Here is a 22,358-nt window from a genome sequence, read left to right on the forward strand (position 1 = left end):
TCTCAAATGATCATATTACACTTTTGAGATTTTGGCAAAATAAAAATGTTACCATCAACTATTTTTATGGCTATTAAACCCATTTAATATATTTAATCAAACCCCAATAACTGATGTGCAGCATCTGTTTGTGTGTTTTCCAGGAATTTGGTCGGGAAACTCTCGGAGAAACACACACTTCAAAGCAGCGAGGTGGTTTGAGACACACACACACACACGCACACGCACACGCACAAGTACATAGGATAAAAAGTGACACGGTTGTCTTTGTGGAATATCTTATTTCACCTGTTAGCGCTCACACGGCTTCAACTGCTATGTTTTCCTTTGTGGCATATCTCATTTCGTCTGCAGCTCACACAAATACACACACACACAGACACACACACACACACACACACACACACACACACACACACACCCTCCAGAGGCTACGGCTGTCTTTGAGATACACCTCCAGACTCTTCTCAGGAAAAAGACAAAAAGTCTTTTCTAAGAGTTCTGGGCTGTAAACTCAGGTAGCGTCACAGTGTGACTTCAAACGCAGACGTCAGGCTCTCAGTCTGTCTGTGTGCAGACTGCAGAGGAAAGACACTCAATCTCACACACACACACACACACAGAATAAACTAAAATGGAACAGTTGTCTCATTTGACGTCTTTATTTAGTTTCTGACAAAAGAATGGCAAACAAACACTAACTGCTACTTTCATGGAGAGAAGACAAAGGCGCTGGGCCCCTGAAACCTTTCCCCAGCCCTCTCGCTGTGGTGTGTTTCAGAGCCTTCTTTCCTTCCTCTGATAACAGAGCGAGTCAGAAGGTTATCTTCCAGCCAGATCCGACTTGAAAAGGCACTTCTAGTTGCGTCTGAGTGACAGACGCCGCTGTCCTCCTCGGCCGTTCCTGCCGCTTCCTGCCGGGACGAGCCCCATCAAAGCAGAGATGAGCCGGGGGCAAAGGCCGCCGAGGCAAATCCCCCAACACACACACACACACACAAACACACACATACACACACGATGTAGTTTAGATACAGACATGCAGCTATATCGTCTTCCTGCTTCAGTGAAGGCAGCGGGAGTCACGCTCCTTTTTTCACGACATGACGGAGCAGCAAAGACCCGAAAAGTTGGACAGTTGTGAGATTTACAGCTTCACAGAAAAAGTGCTGATCTGGAATAAACTATTTTTTTTCTCTCTCTCTCAACTGGACAAGTATAAGTCTGATTGTCTCCTTGAGACAAAGTGTGGCATATGTATGTGTCAAAGTGCATTTCAAATTTGCTAAATAATGTATTTATTCATTGATTTTTAAAGACAATATTACAGAATGCTCAAGAAAGATCATGATGACAACCTTAAATACTCTGCACACTTACAAAACAACCGAGTGAAAGTAATGGTGAGAAAAGTCATGTGATGAAAAAAAGCGCCAGAATATAAAAAAGACGAAAAAAAGGAGAAAGTATTCTTTGTTTCATTAGAGCGCCCGGCGAGGGGAGATATGAGAGACGAGAGTGCAATCTCACAGAAAGGGAAGCGTCACAACACTACATTAAGCAGGAGACTTCTCCAGCCACGCAGTAACAAAATAGGCTGCTATTATCATGATGAAGTGCTGAGCTTATGAATCTCATGAGCGCGTGCAAATATCACCGAGCGGCACGGATACCGAGACGGGGCCGGAACAAAAAACTGGCTTAATTATACATTTCTATTCCTCGCTGGTTGTGTTGCCCGCGGCCAGAGAGGAGCTCTCGTCTGAGCCTCTGCGTCTCGACATTCATCTGTTTGCACCTTTTTGTCCAGCGACTATAGAAGCTATGGAACAAACAGCAGCTTAGCGCTAAATGAACAGGGAGAACAATAAAGGACAGAAGCCTGAAGAAGCAGCTGCGTGACCCACTACGGGGCTTGTTTTCCAGGAACAGAGAATTATCCTCTCTCCCGTCGTTATTTGCCAGATCGCTCTTCACGAGTAGTTTTCCTTTCCCGTAAAGATAATGCCGGTTTATTACGACTTGGACCCCGTTTTTGTTGCTTTGGCTATTTATTATTATTTTTTGGGACGCACCAAAGTGGTCGCTGAGGTCTGGGAACACGGCAGCGCGACCGCAAAGTCTGATGGGCCGAGAAACCCTCCGGCCAGACGATGAGACGGTTGAGAAACGCATCTCGTTTACTGTATGTGAAGGTGAAGCTGGAACTGGACTCACCTAATTATTAATTAATTCATTATTAATTAAAAAACCCTCCTTATTGCACAGGAAGACTTGGTTTGTGTCCCATCAGAGACCTTTTTTAGCAATGTTTCCACTCAGATCTCAGGAGCTAGCTCGATGCAACGCTGCCTCCTACTAAATGAATAAATATATACTTTATTAATCCCCTAGGGGAAATTTGATGACGAAGTAGCAGCAATTTACAGACAAAAAATAAGATATAAAAACAACAGGGGTGAAAGATGTATACAATAATAATAAATATAAAAATAGCTGAGATGAAAGAAAAAAAAACCCAGAGTATTAATTTAGGAATTAAATTAAACTTAAACAGTAGAAGTGCAAAAATGCAAAGTATGTATGTGTTCGTAATCAACCAAACTGCACTCTCAATTACGTTTAGAGGGAAATGCATTTGCTCCTTGATTACTATCACAGTTTTAAACCGTTTGAGACACGTGATTATTTATACTTTGTAAATGGAATTAAAATGAAAAATAAAATGAGACAAAACTGTTGCGTACAATAAAAGTTTGATTGATGGGAATGATGGCCAAAACAAAAAAAAGACCCAAGATGAAATAAAGTAGCATCACTCTGATTGTAAAGAGGCCGTTTCATGCTCTCCACTGACAGCAGCTAACGCCAATGCATCAAAATCACCAGCAAAAGTATTTTCCCTCTCGAAGTTTGATTGCTTCATTTGCATATGTGTTTACATGTTAACCCAATATTATGCACGGATGAGGAATGTTTTATAGCAGTACAACCAGCTATTTATCCCCCATCTGGTCTCATCCGCTCATGTTTGTGATGTGTTGTCTTTTATTAAATCCATTCCTCATTGAGAGCAGAGCTGAGCTGTGAAGTGGACCAGAGCTGCTCGGGGAGAGAGTCAAGAGTTGATTTCTCTCCGTGCCAAATCTCTGCGAACTGGCAATCAAAGCGCTCTCACATTCCCACTGTAAAAAAAAAACGGACCACTGAAACAATTACGACCGCATCGAAATTAGCAGCACCCTCCCTAAAAAACACAATCCATCAAGAAATGTGAGGGAGAGCTGCGGTCTGCATTTCCTCACTGCTTAATGAAATGCCTGGATCCAGTCTGAAGCAGCTTTCAGCTTCCCAGAGCGGCAAAAAACTAAAAGGCTATCAAGCAGAGGTCTCTTTGCTTTGCACAATCTCCACACATCAGCGGCGTTTCCTCACAGATGTCCTCCCCAAATATTCCAATTAAATTTACACAAATCAATGCCCTTGTCTCAATCTCACCATAAGAGAAAAAAAAAGAAGAACAAAAACTCCCTCCGCATTCTTGCCTGCGGTCTGCAACCAGAACGTCTGTATCTGTGCCTTATGCTTTATGATATGGGTTCTACGTGTAGTCAAGACTGTTGCTGTTTATTATGCTGCTATGAAACTGTTTCCAAGCAAGCAATGTGTCAAATGTGCCTCTGGCCCTGCTGACAAAGTCTCCTGAGGCGCTGGATGTTCTTAGTGAACCTGAACACTTCCATCACGAGGATGGAGCTAGAGGCAGGGAGCACGAGTCTTGCTGAAGTATCCTTGAAGTAAAAGGAAATGCCGGTCAGGTTCAGGGGGTTCATACTGGGGACTGGTGGAGCGTGTGGCACGCACTTGTTCTCAGCAACGTATGAGTACAAACAGGAGCATCTATGTAAAAGCTGTACTTGGGCACAATGGTGTTGAAGCTAAATGCTAACTATAGCATGCTAACAGCGTGCTGGTGTTCAGCAGGTAGCATGGTGGTCATGTTGGCATGCTAACACTTATGCTAACACTTGTTAAAAAACTATAGCTGGGACTGACGGGAGCATTCATCATCCCTAATGACACCTAAAGACCCCCCACCCCCCTTTGAACTTGTGTGTTTACAACATGTATGGAGTGAGGACGTGTAGACCACCCGTCTCTCTCTCTCTGATAGTCTGTGATGCTCTCTCGCCCAATCTTTCAGCACCCTGCTACCAGCTTCAAGGCCCTGCTAATGTTCCCTGTATCTGCATGACCGAACTCACGGTGTCTTGTCTGTGTGAGTGATTGTGTTTCTTTGAACTGATGGAAATTCTGACTTCTTAAAATTAATAACACAATGGTGGCGGCCTCAAAGTAATAATTCCAAGGAGGAAATTCTCTCCAGACCAACTTTCCTCAAATCTGACGTCAACACCTGCGAAGGCAAAAGCGCATTATTTATTACTTGTTTATATTGCTAAAAGTAACTGTACGCTGAGCACAGCCAAGCTAGCAAAAGTTCCCAAATACTATTGGCATCATATATTGGCGGTGGTGGCGTCGGTTTCCCTGCTTTTTTTTTTCTTCCTGAACTGGTCCAATAGAACATACAGAGGTTACAATTACGAGCCACTGGCTGATCATTTCCAGCTTCTGTCTGAAAATGGAAGAGCGTCCAGACGCAGAACAGAGGCTCCTCTAGCAGCCGGAGCACACGCAGGATGAGGAAGCAGTGTTACGGAGCGACAGCCGCAGAGCTTCCAGATAACGTGTGCGGTGTTTACAAGGCAGCAAACAAGGGGGTCCGAGGCTCCCGGCAGCCGATTGGCGTAAACATCCCCTATCAGCTGACGCCGGCCTGTTGGTGCCCTCGAGGTTTTCTACAATCCTCTAGGTTCGAGACGTTTGTGTCTCTCGGCCTGGGAGATAAACACATAAAAAAACATTGCTGAAAAAAGACAGGGCTTTTGAATTTTGGTGATTTACAACAAAAACATGTTGCACCATGAAAAGCGACATTCGGGCCGCGAGGAAGATTTGATCTTTTGAAACGTTTTGGATTTGTAAACGTTTTTATTCATCCAGGGAAGGTTGACATAGCGTGCACGCATTTGCAGCAGCTCCTTACTTACATACTCACAATGTTCCACGCTTTCATGTCTGAAGTCCTCATCTTTTGGCTGCTGAGCGGCTCCAGCAGACGACGTGAGACGTCCAGTGCCTTGCTCAAGTGCACTTATGCAGACTTAAAAGCTTTTTAATTCTAATTTTCCCCCGGCCCAGATTGAAACCACAGTGCCTCTGTGACCTCTGGACTGCCTTTTTTCTCAAAGTTTCGGCGACTGAATGAAGACACTAGCTGTGGAAAGTGTGTGTGTGTGTGTGTGTGTGTGTGTGTGTGTGAGAGAGAGGATGGTTGCGTGGTGGAAACTGGAGGTGGAGTGGAGGACAAACAGAGAGAAAGATCTGCTAGTTAAAAGCTAAAGAGGAGGCTGTTGACCGGATGCCAGAGAGTGAAATCAGGAAGAAACGCCAACTCCTAACTGCCTCAGGGTGAGCGTGACTTATCGAAGCCTGCAAAGAGTATTGACACTGAAAAAAACGTGCGACCAGTCGGCTTTGCTGACGGAGTATTTGTGCGATTTTTCCACTGAGGACAGATGGAGGCTCGCCGCTAAAGAGAACTCAGTGGGAAGTCGGTGTGCAGTCGTGACGCAAGAGGGACGTAATTCCACACGTTACAGCGCATCAATAAATATGCTCAAATATCTAATTATACCCCTTCTGACCTCTGGATGCCAAGTGGCCTCCGGGCCGACCACCATTTCAGCATTGTGTTGAAACAACCGCGAGGGTTATTGCCTCGCGTCGAGCGTCCAAGTTCGCCCCGGACCGTATCATACGGCGCGCCGCTCGACGTAGCTGGTGGAGCTCACCGGCTCTGCAGCCGCTTCCAAGGCAAACATACTTTCACCCGAAAACGTCAGCTGAGGTGTCTTGTGCCGAGTGCAGCCGCTAAGTCAGTGGCTGCTGTCTCGGCTCGATGTTTGGGCTTGGCAGATCTGAGGACAGCGGTGGAAAATGTGCCCATAATTCCCTCCTAGTGTTCCACCCACCTCTTGATACACCGAGTGTCTGCTGACTAAAAGACTCATTTCGGCTCAAGGGTCGGTCTTTCCTCTTACCAGCTTGTCTCTTCGTGGTGGTGACAGCTCCGACTAAAGATTAACACTTGATAATGTTCAATATTACTTGTATTACACGTTAATATTGATTGATTCTGATGTACTAAGACAAATGGGTAAAAACAGGCGGCACCTTGCATGGTATTCCCAGTGTATGAATGGGTGAATGATGACATGCAGTCACTGCAAACGGTGAAAAAAAAACTATTTTACATTCCTGCTTTTCCCTCTTATCTGATATGTTTGTCAAACTACACTGAAACACTACACGGATAACACAAATAAAACCACTTTCATGCAAAGTAAGAAGATCATTTCACAATGCATATTTGATTCTGCACCAAAAAGGACAGAAGCAGGGCCATGGTTTGACTTTAAAAAATACTGCAGTTGCAAACACCATGTCAACACACTCACACACACACGCAAACCATATCAAACTGATCGTTTCCCTCCCCCCAACCCATGTTCCCACAACCGCTACCCTTTCCCCAGATGAAGAGTTTAAGAGAGCGTGCGATGCGAGGCCTGCTGCTGCAGCCAAACATTGGAAATGTCAACTTCCTGGCAACCGCTGATCACCTTTAATCATCATATTGTAACGGCACTTTCCCCCTTCAGGCTTGAGCGGCATAATGGTAGTGCTTGGTGAAGCCTCCACGGCTGTTTGCGGCCGCGATATTAATACAATGCATACCGCAATACCTCCTGGGCGAACTGTCGTGTGCTGCTCTCCAGATAAAGCTTGCCAATTGCCTTTGCAAGTCACTGCCTAGGTTTGGGGCCACCCATGCTAACGCTGCTCTGACATTTTCACTGGAACGTCTGTGAAAATTCCAGACGCTAAACGGAACGATAGCACCTAGCCCTTTGAAGGGTAACTGCGGTTAGTGGGGTTTGCGGCACTTTTGCGGCACTTACTGTATATGTGTGCCCAAATATAAAGCAAGCCGGTCATTATATCACGATCGCTTTCACATTGGGGTTTTGACTTGACCAGTCGCAGCTTATTTTGCAGTCCTCAGTGGCTAGCTGGACATTAGCCTGCTGCTACACAGCTAACGGCTGTTCATTCAAACTCTTCTTTATTCATTTTCACGCACGATAAAGAAATCTACGGCCTGCAGGAGTGCAGCATCTGGAGCTAGCACCCATAGGCGACGGTAAATTGTAAACGAAATGTAACCATGGCAGTAGAAGCAGACACACACACAGTACACACACTGTCAGCAACCTGTTGAGTTTACAGAAAAGGCTAAGCGCTATGATCAAGCGTTTGGCACTTCTAACGTTTGATTGCATAACCTGCAGTTATTATAAAAACACACACAGCAGAACCATTGGGCCATAAAATCCGTCAGCAGGATGGTGTTGAGCATACAAAGCTGTAAAAATGTCTACATGCTGCTTTGCCAAAGGCAGAGGAACCCTCCCAAAATGGGGGTGAAGTGGGTTGGTATTAAGAGTAAACAACTCTGCTATTAAAGAGTTACAGCCCAGGCTTTCAGCGCCAAGTGCTACTTCAGAGTGGAGACCTGGGAAAACGAGGCTCGCACACACACTCACACATAAAAGGCAAACGCGTGATCCTCTCTCTTTTTCACACACTCACAATCTACTCACAGGAAATGCACATGCACATATCTAAATGTACACAAAGAGGGGCTGATTCACGCTTTAATTTCATACACATGTATGCATGCTAACCGGTAGCATGGAGTGTGAAAAAGGTAAAAGCTGCAGTGCAAGTTCCTTCGAAGATGTTTTGCAAGAGGAAAAAAACCTGCAGCAACCAAACAGTGTAACTTTCCTGCCTGTTTGAAACATGTAAATATTAAGACTATCATCCTGAGTATAGAGGCCTCACCTGAAATCAATGAAAACGTAGTCACCGAAAGAGTAACTGGACAAATGTGAGCAAGCTCTGCAAGGTGCACACCAAACTGTCTACAGACCAGTAGTAATAGAATCATTTCACTTTAGATACCGGTACTGATAGCGGTCCCATCGTGACTCCAACAGTCGAATCGGGTACCGGATACCATTATTTTATTATCTAACAATTCAGTCTAAAGTGTATTTATGTGTTACACTTTGTTTTACAAAGTTAAGAAAGCAATGTTTATATCAAGCCTCATGTTACCTCTTAGACATAAAAGAACCCAGGTATCGGTCCAGTACTCTGTATTGGCCAATATCCAAAACCCAGGTATTGTTTTCAGTATCGGGAACGAAAACGTTTGATTGGTGTAACCCTAGTTTTAGATCAGATTAGAACATTTTTATTAATCCCCAGTGGGGAAACTCTTTGTCCCGGTACTCGCCCTTAAGTCACCTTTGGTTTGTTCTGGCTCTCCAAAAATACCTTGACAATGAGTAGGACACCTAGACAATAAGTCGTGAAGCAATTTCCCTACTTTACGCCTAATTACATTGCAATCTTGATAATCTTTATACTTAAGCTATTAACAGGGTGTAGGTAGTTTCTGCTTGGAGAGAAAACTGAATAGTCTTTAAACAGAGCAAAGCTTTCGAAGGAGAAATGAGGAAATGGGATGCAGCTTTACCGGCACACACCTTGGGGTTTTCCATTCCTTCTCACCATCTTTGTTCGGGTCGGGTCAGAGCAACGGATATCCTGTTAAATTAAGCCCTGGATATGTCAAGCCAGTTTGAGAGTAACAATCAACCAAGTCAATCCTGCTGAACACCCACTGTTCTCAATGCATTCCAGCAACTTCAGCAAGCTTCACTCTGAGAGAGTGAGAGGAAGGGATTGCTGGGTGGGAGTGTAGCTGCTGCTGGACCGACCCAGATATCAGTCATCGAGAGGAGGTTTGGTGGATGTGGGAGAGGACATTACCTTTCAACCCAAAGGTCCTATCTCACTCTCACTTTCTCTCATGTGTGTCGGAAAAAGAAGAAGAAAAAAACGCTGTACTGGATTGAGTAGCAGACAGCCAGAAGGCCCACTGAGACCAGCCCTTCCTCCTCCTGCTCATTCAACACATCTGGGGAGCGATCACGAGGAGAACTCAGACATCCTGGTGAACAGCACAGTCAGCACAAAGACCGGACCCCACGGCCGTAGTTAGTGAAATCAGTCCGCCCCAGGTCTGCTGGAACACAACATAAAGGCCCTCCAGGTGCTTCATACAAACAGCTCCATAGATACATGCAAACAACACAACGAATCAAGCTTGAATATTCACACTGCAAAGTAGGCATCAACTAAATCCAACATGATAACATGCCCAGCTCATAGCTAATATTAAATATTCACATTCAAAGCCCTTGAACCGCTCTCTAAATTAATGATTGGGAGCATTAGCCAAGACGAACTGGCTGAGAAAGACATTTCATCTTTCCCACACCTCCAATACTGTCTGTCCAGCAGATTCTCCCTCTGTGGTCTGGGCTATTGTATAACACACACTGTATATGCTGCTGCCTGCTGCCAGAGGTTCCTTACCCCCTACACACTGTTACTCAAGCCTCCTCCCCAAGACTAATGGTCCCTGTCAAGCTCACGGAAATGAATATCAACCAACGCTGATCTGACGACAAGGGAAGAAAGGGCGATATTTGCTGGTTTCCGTCCTTCCATAAACCTGCTTACCCTCATCCAGATGCTTCAGTGTGATTCACTGTGAGTGGCTCGATGAACGGAGTGATTGGCAGGGAGTGGGCGTGATCAAATGTTGGTAAAAAAACAACAACTCTCCAAGTCAGTGGGCCCCAAGGATCCTTGCGTATTACACATTTCCAAAGAATGGTTCGAATTGAATATGTAGGGTATCATTGACATGACACCCCTGGCCCACAATGCACCCACCTCCCAATCCCATAAGATCAGCCTGGCATATGCTCTTGGACTTCCACCCTCAACTCACTTCCTCTCCTTCTTCGTCTGCTCTCACGCTCTTTCTTTTGCTACTTAATACAAATGGCTTCACTCCAACTATAACTATAACCTAGAGAGTAATATTTAGCTCCTTAAATCATGGCGCAAGGCAGTGTCCCTGACACAACTACCACTATTTCTCCTTTCCCTTCAGGATCACACTTTTCCTTCCCACCGTTCCAATTTCCTCCCCCCTCCGCCCTCTTGGTATCTTACCTTCAGTTGTTCTCTCCGCAAGGCCACGAGGAGGGAGCCAGATGCAGAGAGCGATTAAGGTTTTAAACCTGAATGAGGTGCCTGCATCTGCTTCCAATCCCGTGGCAAGTTAACTCCTACCATCCACATCTTCTTTGAATAAATATTGAATAATAAAAGCAACCCTCGCTTCTCTTGAGTGGCCATCCGTCTGCTGAGTGCTTTCAACCCTTGTACTTCCTGGTTCGTCAAGGGTGGAATGACCTTTACCTCTCCAAATTAGGACAACAGAGTCACACAGCAGATTGAGTCAGGGGCAAGTCATCTTCTGGTAAAGTACCATGCGTCCGCCTCTCACCATGAATCATATCCTCTTGGTTCCCTCTAATTGCACTCAAATCATCTTTTCTATCCCTGTCCTTGGCTGTTCTCCCGAGGGCATTTATTTTCCAAGCACTCCCGCCATTATGTTATAATTGTGTACGCATTATCTTTTAGTGCTGGCAATTAGCTGCCGTATTAAACACTGCAATACTTGTATTGTTTGTTTATATTGTTTGTTTCCCAATGTATAAGAGTATGACTCATAATGAATCCTGGGTATTCAAGAGGTTGAAGGTACCCTCCATGGGCTGCGATGAAATCGTACACATAACCTGTCTTCGTTTTGCTCTGGATAGAGAGGCTTGTTGTGCTCTGCTTGCAGACATCTGCATAGGAAAGAGGCTTTCTGCAATACAAAAGCCTCTTGTCGTTTATCTCTGAAGACTTGGGTCGGACAAGCTGTTGGCATGTGGCCCGTTAGCGCGTGAACCCTGGTGGCTGCTACAAGGAACCTCTTGTCCTCCTCAGTCCAAGATGGCCGACAGGCCTTCCTCATCATTAACGGATTATGAGGGAAAATGTTTGCTCGTTTGCACAAGCTTTCTGGACCACTACAACTCTGCCTTACGGGCCAATGTTTGACCTGAACCCTCAACCTATGAACCCATCACTGAGGCAATGACCCTCCAGTGTTGGCAGAGACAAAGATTCCCTGTGTATGCAATTCACCTCCTCTGTACCACGCAAGGAGGCCATTACACCATTTAGAAAATTATGCCCCAAAAATATGTCTTAAGAGTGAGTGGTATTCATCAACAGCAGAGAATAAATAGTTCCTTGTGTGGCGAGGGGAAAAGAGATCATAGATTAACAGACTCCCATTGGTTGAAAGCTTTGGCAATACCACCGTCCTCGTTGCGGATGCAATTCAACAGATCTGTTGCTTGTTTAAGTGACAACAATCAAGGCCACTGGGTTGAGAGAGGAAATGAGCAGAGCTCTGAAAAAGCCTCAGAGGATGCTCCAACAAAAAAAACGAGGGGTTGTTAAAAGCGAGAGTATGAGCTTTCACGTGGGAGCAACAACAACAGCAGCCAGTAAATAAAACCAAACTCCAATGTGTGCCTGGAGACTGTGAGAAAACTTGCCATGTGAGGGGGCCAGTGGAGGGAGGGAGAAGAGAAAGGGGAGGGTGGAATAAGGCTTCATCTCTGGGGACTGTGTCAAGGGCCGGTAGTTCATGTTAAACACTCATTAATGGCAGAGTTAACTAATTTAATACAGTGGAATGGCAGAGACGATAGTGATGTTGAGGCGGAAATTTACTTCTTTAAAAAAAAATTGAGACGTGCTTTGAACTTTGGTGGAAAAGAGGCACCAGCAGCCCAGAGGAAGAGCAATATCATGACAGCAGAAGGACAATAGAACAGCCCTGACCATGAAGAAGTGTAGGCCAGAGCTGGATGGATGTAGATCATTAAGACCTGGCTCACATATGGTCAAATGAGACAGTAGATTACCATAAAGTGTGACGTATAATCATACCTATGGGTGATTGAGACTCTCCAATGCACTTAACTTACATGTCTATAAACCGTGGGAGGCAACACACTTGTTCACGACGTGAACACACAAACCACATCAAGAAAGAATTAGGGCCAGGAAGCCCAAGTTCTTCTTGCTGTGAGTCAGAATCGTTGAAAAACTCAACCACCGAGCATTTAAGCACTGAAAAACTGCTTTATAATTTATGTTACTGTAAAAGACCTCATTTTGTTTTATTCCACTTTTATTGACGCAGACGCACAGACACAGAGAGGCACCCACAAGGCTCCAGTTACAGCTTCGCCACATGCCGTTTCACACTCGATTTACTGCCACCAAAAGGCCATGGACGCATCAAATGCTGCCACGACGCTCTGCAGACGAGGCCGGAGGCCGGAGGGGTCCCGCACCGCCGCGTCAGCCGATGACCTCATGACTCCATTGGCGTCTCCGAGAGCCGTGTCTCAGCGTGTCCAGCATAGCACCAACACTGCCAGGGTAACGCTGGAAAAGGCCAATTCACATCTGCCTTGCATTTCAGGAATACAAATCTCCCGGGTCTCCAAACATTCCGCCGTAACCAAATTTAAAATTCAGACTAGGAAATAGTTCCTAAAACTAAATGGACGAGCTAAAAAGTTTCATTCACAACAACAAGTTGTGCCAAAAGATGATTCCCAATGTGGTTTTATTCTTTGTGCTTTTTATTATTTGCCTTTAAAGATGAGTCTTCTTTTTTAAGTCTTCTTAATTTACCACCTGTAGCAGATGACATGACCTTTTCTAAGACGACGTAAATCCAGCGTAAGGATCAGGGGTTCAATCCAACCGGGGCCACCTGCCAGCATGCACATGTGTTGCTTTCAAGGCAATTCGAACCAACCCTTCCACCAAATGCACATGATGAAATCCCCTTTTAGGTTGCTGCTGCTCAGATTAAAACATACAGAAAGTGTATGAGAAACCGTAACAATTTCCATTTGCCATTTTATTGGCTCCTACAAATGCAGAAAATAAGGAAAACTGACATTTCTGGATTGGAAAAAAAAAAAAGTGGAAAAATAATGAGAGCATAGATGCTGGTTGTGGGTAATGATGAGTCTAAATGTGAGGGCTAACCGCTCCAAAAAAACATGTGTGCTCGCTCTGTTAAGTGCCCCGTAAAAGCTCTTGCCAAGGGAGGGTACAGCAATGAACCACCACCCAGAATCCCTCCAGAACCAGCTTTTCATCAAGCCATCTGCGTCTGCGGGTCGGTTTGTGTTTTCTATTTATTTATCAAAAACAACCAACAGTCAACCCACAAACGTGGCCCATGGCTGGATGATTGATGCTGCTTTTCATCAGCTTTCTGTTTCACATTCAAACTGCAACAAACGTCCACACCTGGGAACTCAAACCGCACTTTATTTTACTCAGGAGCTTTACTGGAGCAAACGGAGACAAAGTTTTGGGTTTTGAACGAGCAAACGTATTGAAAACATATATGTTCAGCTGATGCCCTCCAAGAACAAACACAACTATCCTCCTTTTTCTCCAGATATGGGAACCTGGCAAGATCGCCTTGGTGCTCCTCATCAGAAATGATTAAAGGTGGTCTACTTCCAAGGCCTTGGAAACTATGAGTGGTGTACAGTATACTGTAATACACAGTCACAGTGAGGTACATAACTATGCTACAGCCACCAAAATACTGTCATCTGATCCTGTTACTGCCTATATTATTTTGAGCATTTCATCAAACCAACATTATTGACAGGATTTAATAAAAAATCTAAATCATAAATGACCATTTGTGTTGTATTACTTTGAGTGACTTTGGTGCACAAGCAGCTTAATCGTGTTTTGGCTCTCTTTCTCTCCACCGTCTATGACCAGCAGCACTTTCTGTGCTGAGCTTACAGGAGTTGTTTACTCTGAATTGTTTCTGACGGCAGGAAACAACAATGCTTAATACATAAAATATGGGTCCAAATGGTATTCCTGCTCCTTTAACCCATACAGTAAGCTCACTCTGAGGCAGTGCATTTAGCCGCATGTCTTCATAGTCACAGTCCCTCTTCCCGCCAGGTGCCTCTGCAGAGCCAAGAAACCCAGTCATCGTGTTGACAGCCGGTGATCGTGAGTCACAGAGGCCGTGCATGCCTAAAAACCACACAACCACAGAGCCGGGGCCCAAGTTAGCGTGTGTTACGGGATGTGTTGAGATGTTTGCTTGCTCCGACACTTCTGACACCGCTTGTTGTTGGCTTTCCCAGATGTTTCCCTGCAGCTGCCCGGGTCACCGTTAGACACAGAGAGATTTAGAAAGGGTCTACAGAGCGAGAGGAGAGCAGAGTGACCTATTGGTCGAGCTCAGGAAAGGTTATCTGTGACAGCTGGAGAGACAGAACTGGGCCAGGTGTGTGTTAACTGTCTCCTGCTGCTTTTTGCATTACGAATATCACGGAGGAAAAGATAGAAGGAGAGAGAGACGGGTGGAGGAAAAGATGATGGGGGGATGGTGGGGAAAAATAAGGTTATGACAAAGAAGAAGGTGTGTGTGTGTGTGTGTGTGTGTGTGTGTGTGTGTGTGTGTGTGTGTGTGTGTGTGTGTGTGTGTGTAAGCAAGTGTGTTGGAGGGAGCGGAAACGGAGAAGAACTCCAGCGAGGAGGGACAGAAAAAGGAGGACAGACTTGGGGAGGAATGCTGGGAATGGGAAAGAGCAGAAAGACGGTGACAGGAGACGTAGTGTGGAAAAAAAGAGAAGAAGCAAGTGCCGGGTAGATGTGAAAAGAAGGGATTGAGGGAGGATGAACAGCAGAAACACAGCAGCCTGAGAGACCGCTGACAGACAGCTGAAGAGATGACACACCGGAGGGGGAACCTGAGGTGGAGGTAAAGATGAGAGTGTGTGACCTTTTAACCTCGTATGAGCATCAAGATGGTGAAGACACAAACAAGATCAAATGGACGTGATGCATAATGTGTAAAATGTGTGTCTCTCCCCCACGCTTCTTCTTTCACGGCATTAAACTACAAACAAGCGGCCCGCCCCTCTTGGATGAGTTAGCGATTCGACCTTTGAACTAGCACAGGGCCTGCAGCAGCGTGTGCACAGTGCACGCTCTCCTGCATCCAATCAGGGCCGAGATGTAAAATAAATAATATCAAAAATAAAACAGAAAAAGCGCGGCGTGAGGCTCCATTCGCTTTATTCTCACTTATTTGTTGAATGATGGCACAGAGAGAGAGTGTTAGTCTGCCTAAGTGTCCTAGAGCAAGGCCATTTCATCTTTTCGTTCATACAAAACTCCCATTATTTGCTTATTCACCCCTCTGGTAGACAAGAAGGGAGCCTCGGCCATCGCCCTAAAAAGGTTTCACAGTAGGTACTCGTCTTGTTTTGAGCCTTACGTCTCTCGGTGTTTTGGAGCGAACGCCGGGACTGTCCTTCCAGGGGAGGGTATTTTTAACCGGTGTGGCTGTTACTGTAAACACCAGCCGCTCTGTGTGTTCTCACAACCAAGATTTAAACACGGCGGCCGACAGCAGACTCCCCGCCGCACGGAAGGCAATGAAATACCGCGCGAGACAAAAAAGCCCGGGGATGCAGAGGGTTGGAAAAGCATAATATTGTCTCAAATATATTTCACGATAGCGACCCCAGGGGTTCATTAACCCTCTGGACACTGAGGTCATTTTCTAGATTTTACATAGTTTCTTAAATTCACCTTTTACAAGATACATACCCATGTTTTACATCAAACATTGCAGAACAATCTCAGCTCTTTATAATGAGGCACCATTGTCATAAGAGGCAAAAGTGTAAAGACAAAAAAAGACTCTAAAGCTGAAAAATCTCAGCAGTGCGAGGGAATTATATAGAAGTGAGGACATGTGAGTGAATCCCCTTTATAGTCGTGAAGCTACAACACATGTTAACTCAATCTGACTTTTTTTAAACATTCTTTTTACGTTTCTTTAATTTGATAATCTTACGCTTGAAAAATCATCTGTTGGACCGAAAATCACTGCCATGTTTCCAACTTGGAGGCCAAGAGAGCCGGGGTGGACTCCCCTGTTAACACATTATTTCTGATTGGCTGAGCAGACCGCAGAAACGTTGACCTTCCTCCTGCAAGCGCTACTCAAGCTGCAGGGACCAACTCCTGTGCTGCAGAGCGGCAGCGAGGACAGACCTGCCCCGCGGTCTCCTGCCGGCTCTCGTGTCATTCTATACTCAAGTTGTGGCTAACCTTTTTCAAGAATGCAATTTAGATTCAATGAGAGCTCCAGTCTCGTCGCACTGCGCTTCAAAGATCCAATCAGTGGCCTCGCTGACGTGCAAACACGCTCCCGCTCGTTAGCGTTCACGACGTCGCCGCTCGGGCGACGACGTCTCATTCAGATATGGAGTCCGGCACACGGCGGGTCAGACCACCCATGAGACCAGGACGCGTTCAGACCCCCCCCCCTCTCCCTCTCGCTTCCCTCTGTTCTCTCTGTTGTTTCAGCGGTGTCTCCAGTGTGGAAGAGCGAGAGCAAGAAAAGACGGAGAGAGAGAGAGAGAGAGAGCTGGACCAAAAAACTAAAACATAAATGCATCAGTGCAAACGTGAAGGTGACATGTTTCCTATTCAAAGTCCTTCTTTACATCACTACACATGTCACTGTAATGGAGCTAATAATCCAACATGTTCAGAAGTGGCTGATGGCCGTACTCAAATGAGCAATATGAGCGTATGAAAGCAGTCTGTCAGGCCGTACGTACAACATGCATCCGGGATGTAACTATTGAAGGCTACAAGTGCAAGTCTACGCATGTTCATGTCATTTCATTCACATTTTGTCATCATAACCTCAATCAGTAAATCTAAAAATAGCCTGAACAAGGCGTGATTGCTTGTTGGAGAGTTAGCATTCATTCATGAAAACAGAAAGAAAGAAAAGTTTGCAAGATTACTAAAAAAAAAAAGCAGAAAAAGGAGAGGGAAGGAGGACAAGAGAAACAGACAGTGGCCGGCCCACCCAGAGAAAGAGGCAGAGCGTTGTTTACATTCTCCTCGCTCACTCAAACTCACCGGACCCCGACATCGTTCCCTGGGGAACCTCGCCTCACTTTACTACCGCGAGCAGCACACGCACCAAACAAGAGCAAATATGCAAAGACACATCCTGATTATTATCCTCAGCGCGCACACACACACACACACACACACACACACACACACACACACACACACACACACACACACACACACACACACACAGAAAGAGACCCAACAGGATGTTTTTTGTTCTCTAAGTGAGCGAGTGTGTCTGGCTCTCGTCCGCACTTCCGGCAAACACTTGTGTACTAATTCTTGAGGAGCAACATTCCGGGATAACGTTTCACCGACTTTAGAGGCCGGCCAAGCTAGCAGGCTGCGTCGGTCGGCTGCTGTACACAGTGAGCTGCAGCTCTGAGATAAAGACACGTTCACCATATACAGCACGACTCTCTTCTGTTGACACAAGAGACTGACAGCAGAGGAAGATAACTTTAGAATGTACAGGAGGAGCTCCTGCTATTGTGAAGGCCCTATTTGTGCTTTTATGCTGCACCCAATCCCTTCTACTGAGGCTACCGTATTTTTAACATGACGCTCTATGCTTTTAAAATGAAAAAGATTACGAGACCTGTAAAAAAGGAGGCACAACTTGAGTCTCCCAAACATTGTTTAGCTGCTGGGAATGGAGCGAGTAAGTGTGCAATAGGGCACTATGTGGCGACTCTAATTGCTAAGCTAATTGGCGTTTGGAAGCTGAAGTAACTGAGTTTTCTTCACATTCTCAGGGTCAAGACCAAAAACCGGCTGAGATCAGAGGAGCGAGCTCGTCGCAGGTGCATCATTACTTTAATTGTGCCGCAGAGTTATTAAACACATTTCGCTCAAATCATTCGCTGTGAAGCAAACGGAGGATAATAAATCCCCTCCGCGCCCACACAGTTCTTCAAGGATGAATAGAGACGGATCCAATCAACGCCATTCCTTCTTCTGCCACGCTCCAGATCTAATCGAGAGGTGTGATGCAATGTCCTGTTCCACCACAAAAGGGACTCACTAAATAAGGCCCGGGGCCGTGTGAGTTGGACACCAGCCCAAAAAACTCTTGATGCACAAGATAATTCCATATCAGTGGTGGCGGCGCTGACACTTCATTAACTCAGGAGAGCTGTTCGTTCCTGCTCCACATCCCGCCAGAGGCAGTGGCGTTCAGCGGAGAGCACGGCAGGAAGCAGGAAGCAGAAACTCAGCGAATGCAATCAAAAGTCAAAGCAGTTTTGGTGGCTAAATCGCCCGATGTAGAAAAACCTGACAAACACCTGTGCACAGACAGACTCACACTCCTAGGAAAGTGGGCGCAGTCGGTTCTGATCCGAGGGATTATGCAGCACACAATGCGTGCAGCCTGGACTAATACAGCGGAGATTAGCTGCAGCTAATTCTGAATGCCGTCCGAAGCGAGTCCCGTCTGGGAGGCTTAGCGTAAACAGCACACCTGCATCGGCTCTGTGGATCCTGAGTGGATCCTGAGTGCAGCAGTCTGCTGGCTGTGAAGCCTCCCAATACAAATAGAAGTCGGTGTCAGACTGCAGATCACATTTGAGCTCGTCTTTCACTCGGGACAGGATTCCTTTGGACTTCCTCTTTGGCTTTGCTCAAAACAACATCGGGGCTGCTGTCTTCTGTAAACACCCCACCAAAGGGAAAACAAATCCCTTCTTCCTCTCCGCTCAGCGCTTAACCCCCGTATTTATTTTTCCTGATCATTCTGCTAATGTCTGCTAGCTGTGACGCTGATTCTTGCACCTCTGGCTGCTTAGAATTGAGGTTTTCCAGTTTCAATCTATTTCGCTTTTATACTGACTGCATGTTTTTCTGCACGACAGCCACGATAAAATAAAAAGGGGGTCATAAATAAATAAATAAACATGTCATGGGTCAAACTCTCCAAACCTCTTTGTTGATTTTCCACCAACAACACACCGCAATCTTGAAATAGTGAGAATAACAAAACGTTCCACCGTTGGCAAACACCACCTAGGTTAGGATATGTTTAACAGGTCTAACACATGCCGACTATTGCATATACATGGGGGTTTGCATGTGCACAAACAAGCGCTGCTCCACACATAGCCCCGCCTGGTAAAGGTGCTCCAAATGAAACAAGGCGTGTTGTGAATGTGAAGGAGTAATGGCAGCGTTTACTCCACCTTCTCTCCCCCCTCTGGAGAGTTAAGCTCTTAAGGGCCGACACAACATAATTAGAGAAACTAATTACCCCCTCCATACCACCCATTCCTCACCCACACCGACAGGCTGGGGCAGGAGCTCTGTTTGCCTCCGCGCTTCCCAAGGACAGGGACTATATGCACTGATCGTACATTTAAAAAAAATTTAGCGGGGGCCACAGGACGACTGGAGCAAATCTTATAAACCACCGCACATTAGGGAGGGCAAAGGTCAGAGCGCCAGCACCCTGACAGCATTTATGTTTCAGAAGAGCTTGATAATAAATCAAAGCTGCTGCGAGGAACTTTAATATTGTGTCGACTTTGGCGGTCCCTGTGGACCAAAGCGGTAGTGTTTCCTGCAGCGGGGTCAAAGGTGGCAGCGAAGCTGAATCTGGGTCTGCCAGAGGCTCGGCTGAAGGAGGTCCTGTGGACCTGCATGGTTAAGTCTGCTTTTGTAGGGAATCGGACCAGGTGGCAGCGATCACAAGCAATAATAATCACTTTGTAGATATTGATAATCCTCTCCCTGATGGTCGAGTTTGCTTCGGTCATCCAGAGGCATCAGCGCCGGTTAAAAGTTCAACTTTACGTGAGAAACAAATCAAACACAAGTAGAGGAGCAACAGGTGAAGCCTGCATGAAGGGTTTCATTTTCAGGACATGATGGGAGATGGATGCCTTCAGCATTCCTCCTCTTCAAACCCAAAATAAAACGCAACTCTCAGAACTTGTAGGACCAAGCGGGAGGCTTGTAAGAACCGGTTGTGTTAACAAGCTGAAAGTCAAGCTGACGCTGCCAGTTCAGCGGCAGGTTAATGATGAACGTAGCCAAGGATTTAGAGGCAGGGGAGCGCTGCCCCGCTCTTTGATGTCTCCGTTTCCTCTGGGTCACGAGGAAGATCAGCTGCTTTGTACAGTGTCAAAAGTCCCAGAGCCAGAAGTAGAATCAGCGTCAGGAGTCTTTGCATTTTTTTCTTTCTTTTCTTTGTTTTTGTCTCTGAAGGAAGTCTTGTAGCTGCAGAAAGACGGGCGGAGGAGAGATCAACCGGCCAAACAGGAACGTTTGTGCTCTGACAGCTGAGGATGTGGGACGGGCCGAGGCGCTGCTGAAACTATTTGGCGGGGAGTTTCGAAAACTCCTTCCTCCTCGGGACGGGGGCCGTCTTCTGCGTTGCAGCCTGAGAAAAGTGAGCCAAACCTTCCTGCACCAAGGAGAGGACTTCAGTGTGGTGGACCACTTCAAGTAAACCATGTGTGACCTCTAGGGGTATTAAGAATATGTTCAGGGAGCAAAGGGGTTAGCGACGGTGATCTATCTGAAATATTACCCAGCATGGGAGGCAGATTGAGGAGAAAAGCAGTGGGGGGGTGTATTCAGACCATGTTTCCCTAATCTTTGGGGCTTCTCAGGTAGCACCCGTTACCCAAAGATTAGTTTCCCTCCCGGTAGAAGAGCAGCTACGGCTTACTTCCCAGGTAGGGATCTGTGTAGTCTTGACTAAATACACACACACACACACACACACACACACACACACGTAAACCATGTGCAGCCGGATGAGACAATGCACTGACAGCGATGCATTACTCATCCGGTTTCCCCTCTTAGTTAATGACCGAACGCCAGCGACATCATCGTGACTCACCGCCGTGCGCCTGAGCTGTGCTTCAAGGCTACACCTGCTCTCGCCAAGATGGAGAGAGAGAGAGAGGGGGAGAGAGAGAGAGAGAGAGAGAGAGAGAGAGAGAGAGACACCTGCGGGGTGTAACCGTGCCGCCTGCAGAGCCGTCACCACTGACCTTGCAGATCTTGCTCTGCTCCGCCTCGGCTTTGGACCGCCCCTCCGGTGTCCTCTGGTACCCGGACTTGATGGACAGCTGGCAGGAGAGACCCGGGGCGCCCTCGCCCGCCCCGAGCTCCTGCTGCCGGGCCGCGTAGCCCTGCGAGGCGGCCGTCCTGACCGCGCTGGGGATGGGGAGCGCCGTGTGCACCGGCTTGGAGGAGGGTTGCCTGAGCTTGGAGGCGACGCCGACCACCGGCATGGTGCTTCCCCCCAGGCACGGAAACAACAACGCAGGAGTGGGTCCGGAAAAAAGTACGGCGAGGAAGAAGGGTGGGGGGGGGGGGAGACTCCTTGTAGTGACTCCTTCTGGTGTCTGACCCCGGAGAGGAAGGGGGAAAGTAAAAAACTAAAACAAACCAGTTGCCTCTCAGACTGAGAGGAGAGCAACTGCGCTCATTCTGTAGCCTACAGCGAGCAGGACTCACAGAAACTGAGAGAGCTTTTCCTTCCTCCAGTTCACTCCCTCCTCCTTCTCCTCCCACAAGCAGCACTCCTCCCTCCCCTTCCCTCACTCTCCCTCTCTCTGTCAGAAGTCAGCCAAAACAGTTCAAGGGGGCGTGAGCTCCTCTGGAAGGTAAAACCACCAGCGGCACAACCCTGATTGCTCAGACCTGGCTGAGCGTGTGTCTGTCAAAAGCTCTCTCTCTCTCTCTGAACACTAGAAATAGACACACTCTCACCGTCTACATCTGGAGTTTCCCCCTTCCTCTGATGAGAGAAATAGTGGCAAAGGGAGAGGGATAACAAAACAAAAAAGAAGATTTATAAAAGATGTGAGAAAAAACAGAATGGTTTGAGGGTGAAATAAGAAACAAAAGGGAGAATTCCAGAGCGAACAGCTGTTGAAAGCTCTTCGTGAGTAAAAACTTTTGGGGAAAAAAAAGTCAATCAGGTACCAGACTCCAAGTGGCTCAACTGGTTTCTACTGCTGAGCGATTGGTCTGTCTCACTGTATTCTCCCTGTAGGGAAACAATGAAACTTAGACAGAAATAGCCTCACAAAGGGATCTTAAATATCAAATTGTTTTTTGTTATTATGAATCCATACGCCTTCAGCAGGTGCCAGAGGTCTTACACTTCAACAGTGGCTCGATGCAGTACAATGCATCCTGGGAAA

The 22,358-nt window shown here is 46.4% G+C and overlaps 1 protein-coding gene across 1 annotated transcript in view; it reads right to left on the reverse strand.

Annotated features, from left to right (window-relative positions):
* The window catches only part of nav3 (neuron navigator 3), a gene marked incomplete at its 5' end in the record, with an annotated part of 156,519 nt that extends 135,079 nt beyond the window's left edge, over nucleotides 1-21,440 (reverse strand). Inside the window, one exon of the mRNA XM_079235753.1 lies at nucleotides 21,198-21,440. Within this exon, the coding sequence (XP_079091879.1) occupies nucleotides 21,198-21,440 (243 nt within the window). The remainder of the gene's footprint in view (nucleotides 1-21,197) is intronic.
* Nucleotides 21,441-22,358: the final 918 nt, after the last annotated feature.

The sequence above is a fragment of the Taurulus bubalis genome, assembly GCF_910589615.1.
Source record: "Taurulus bubalis genome assembly, chromosome: 20".
Lineage (NCBI taxonomy): Eukaryota > Metazoa > Chordata > Actinopteri > Perciformes > Cottidae > Taurulus > Taurulus bubalis.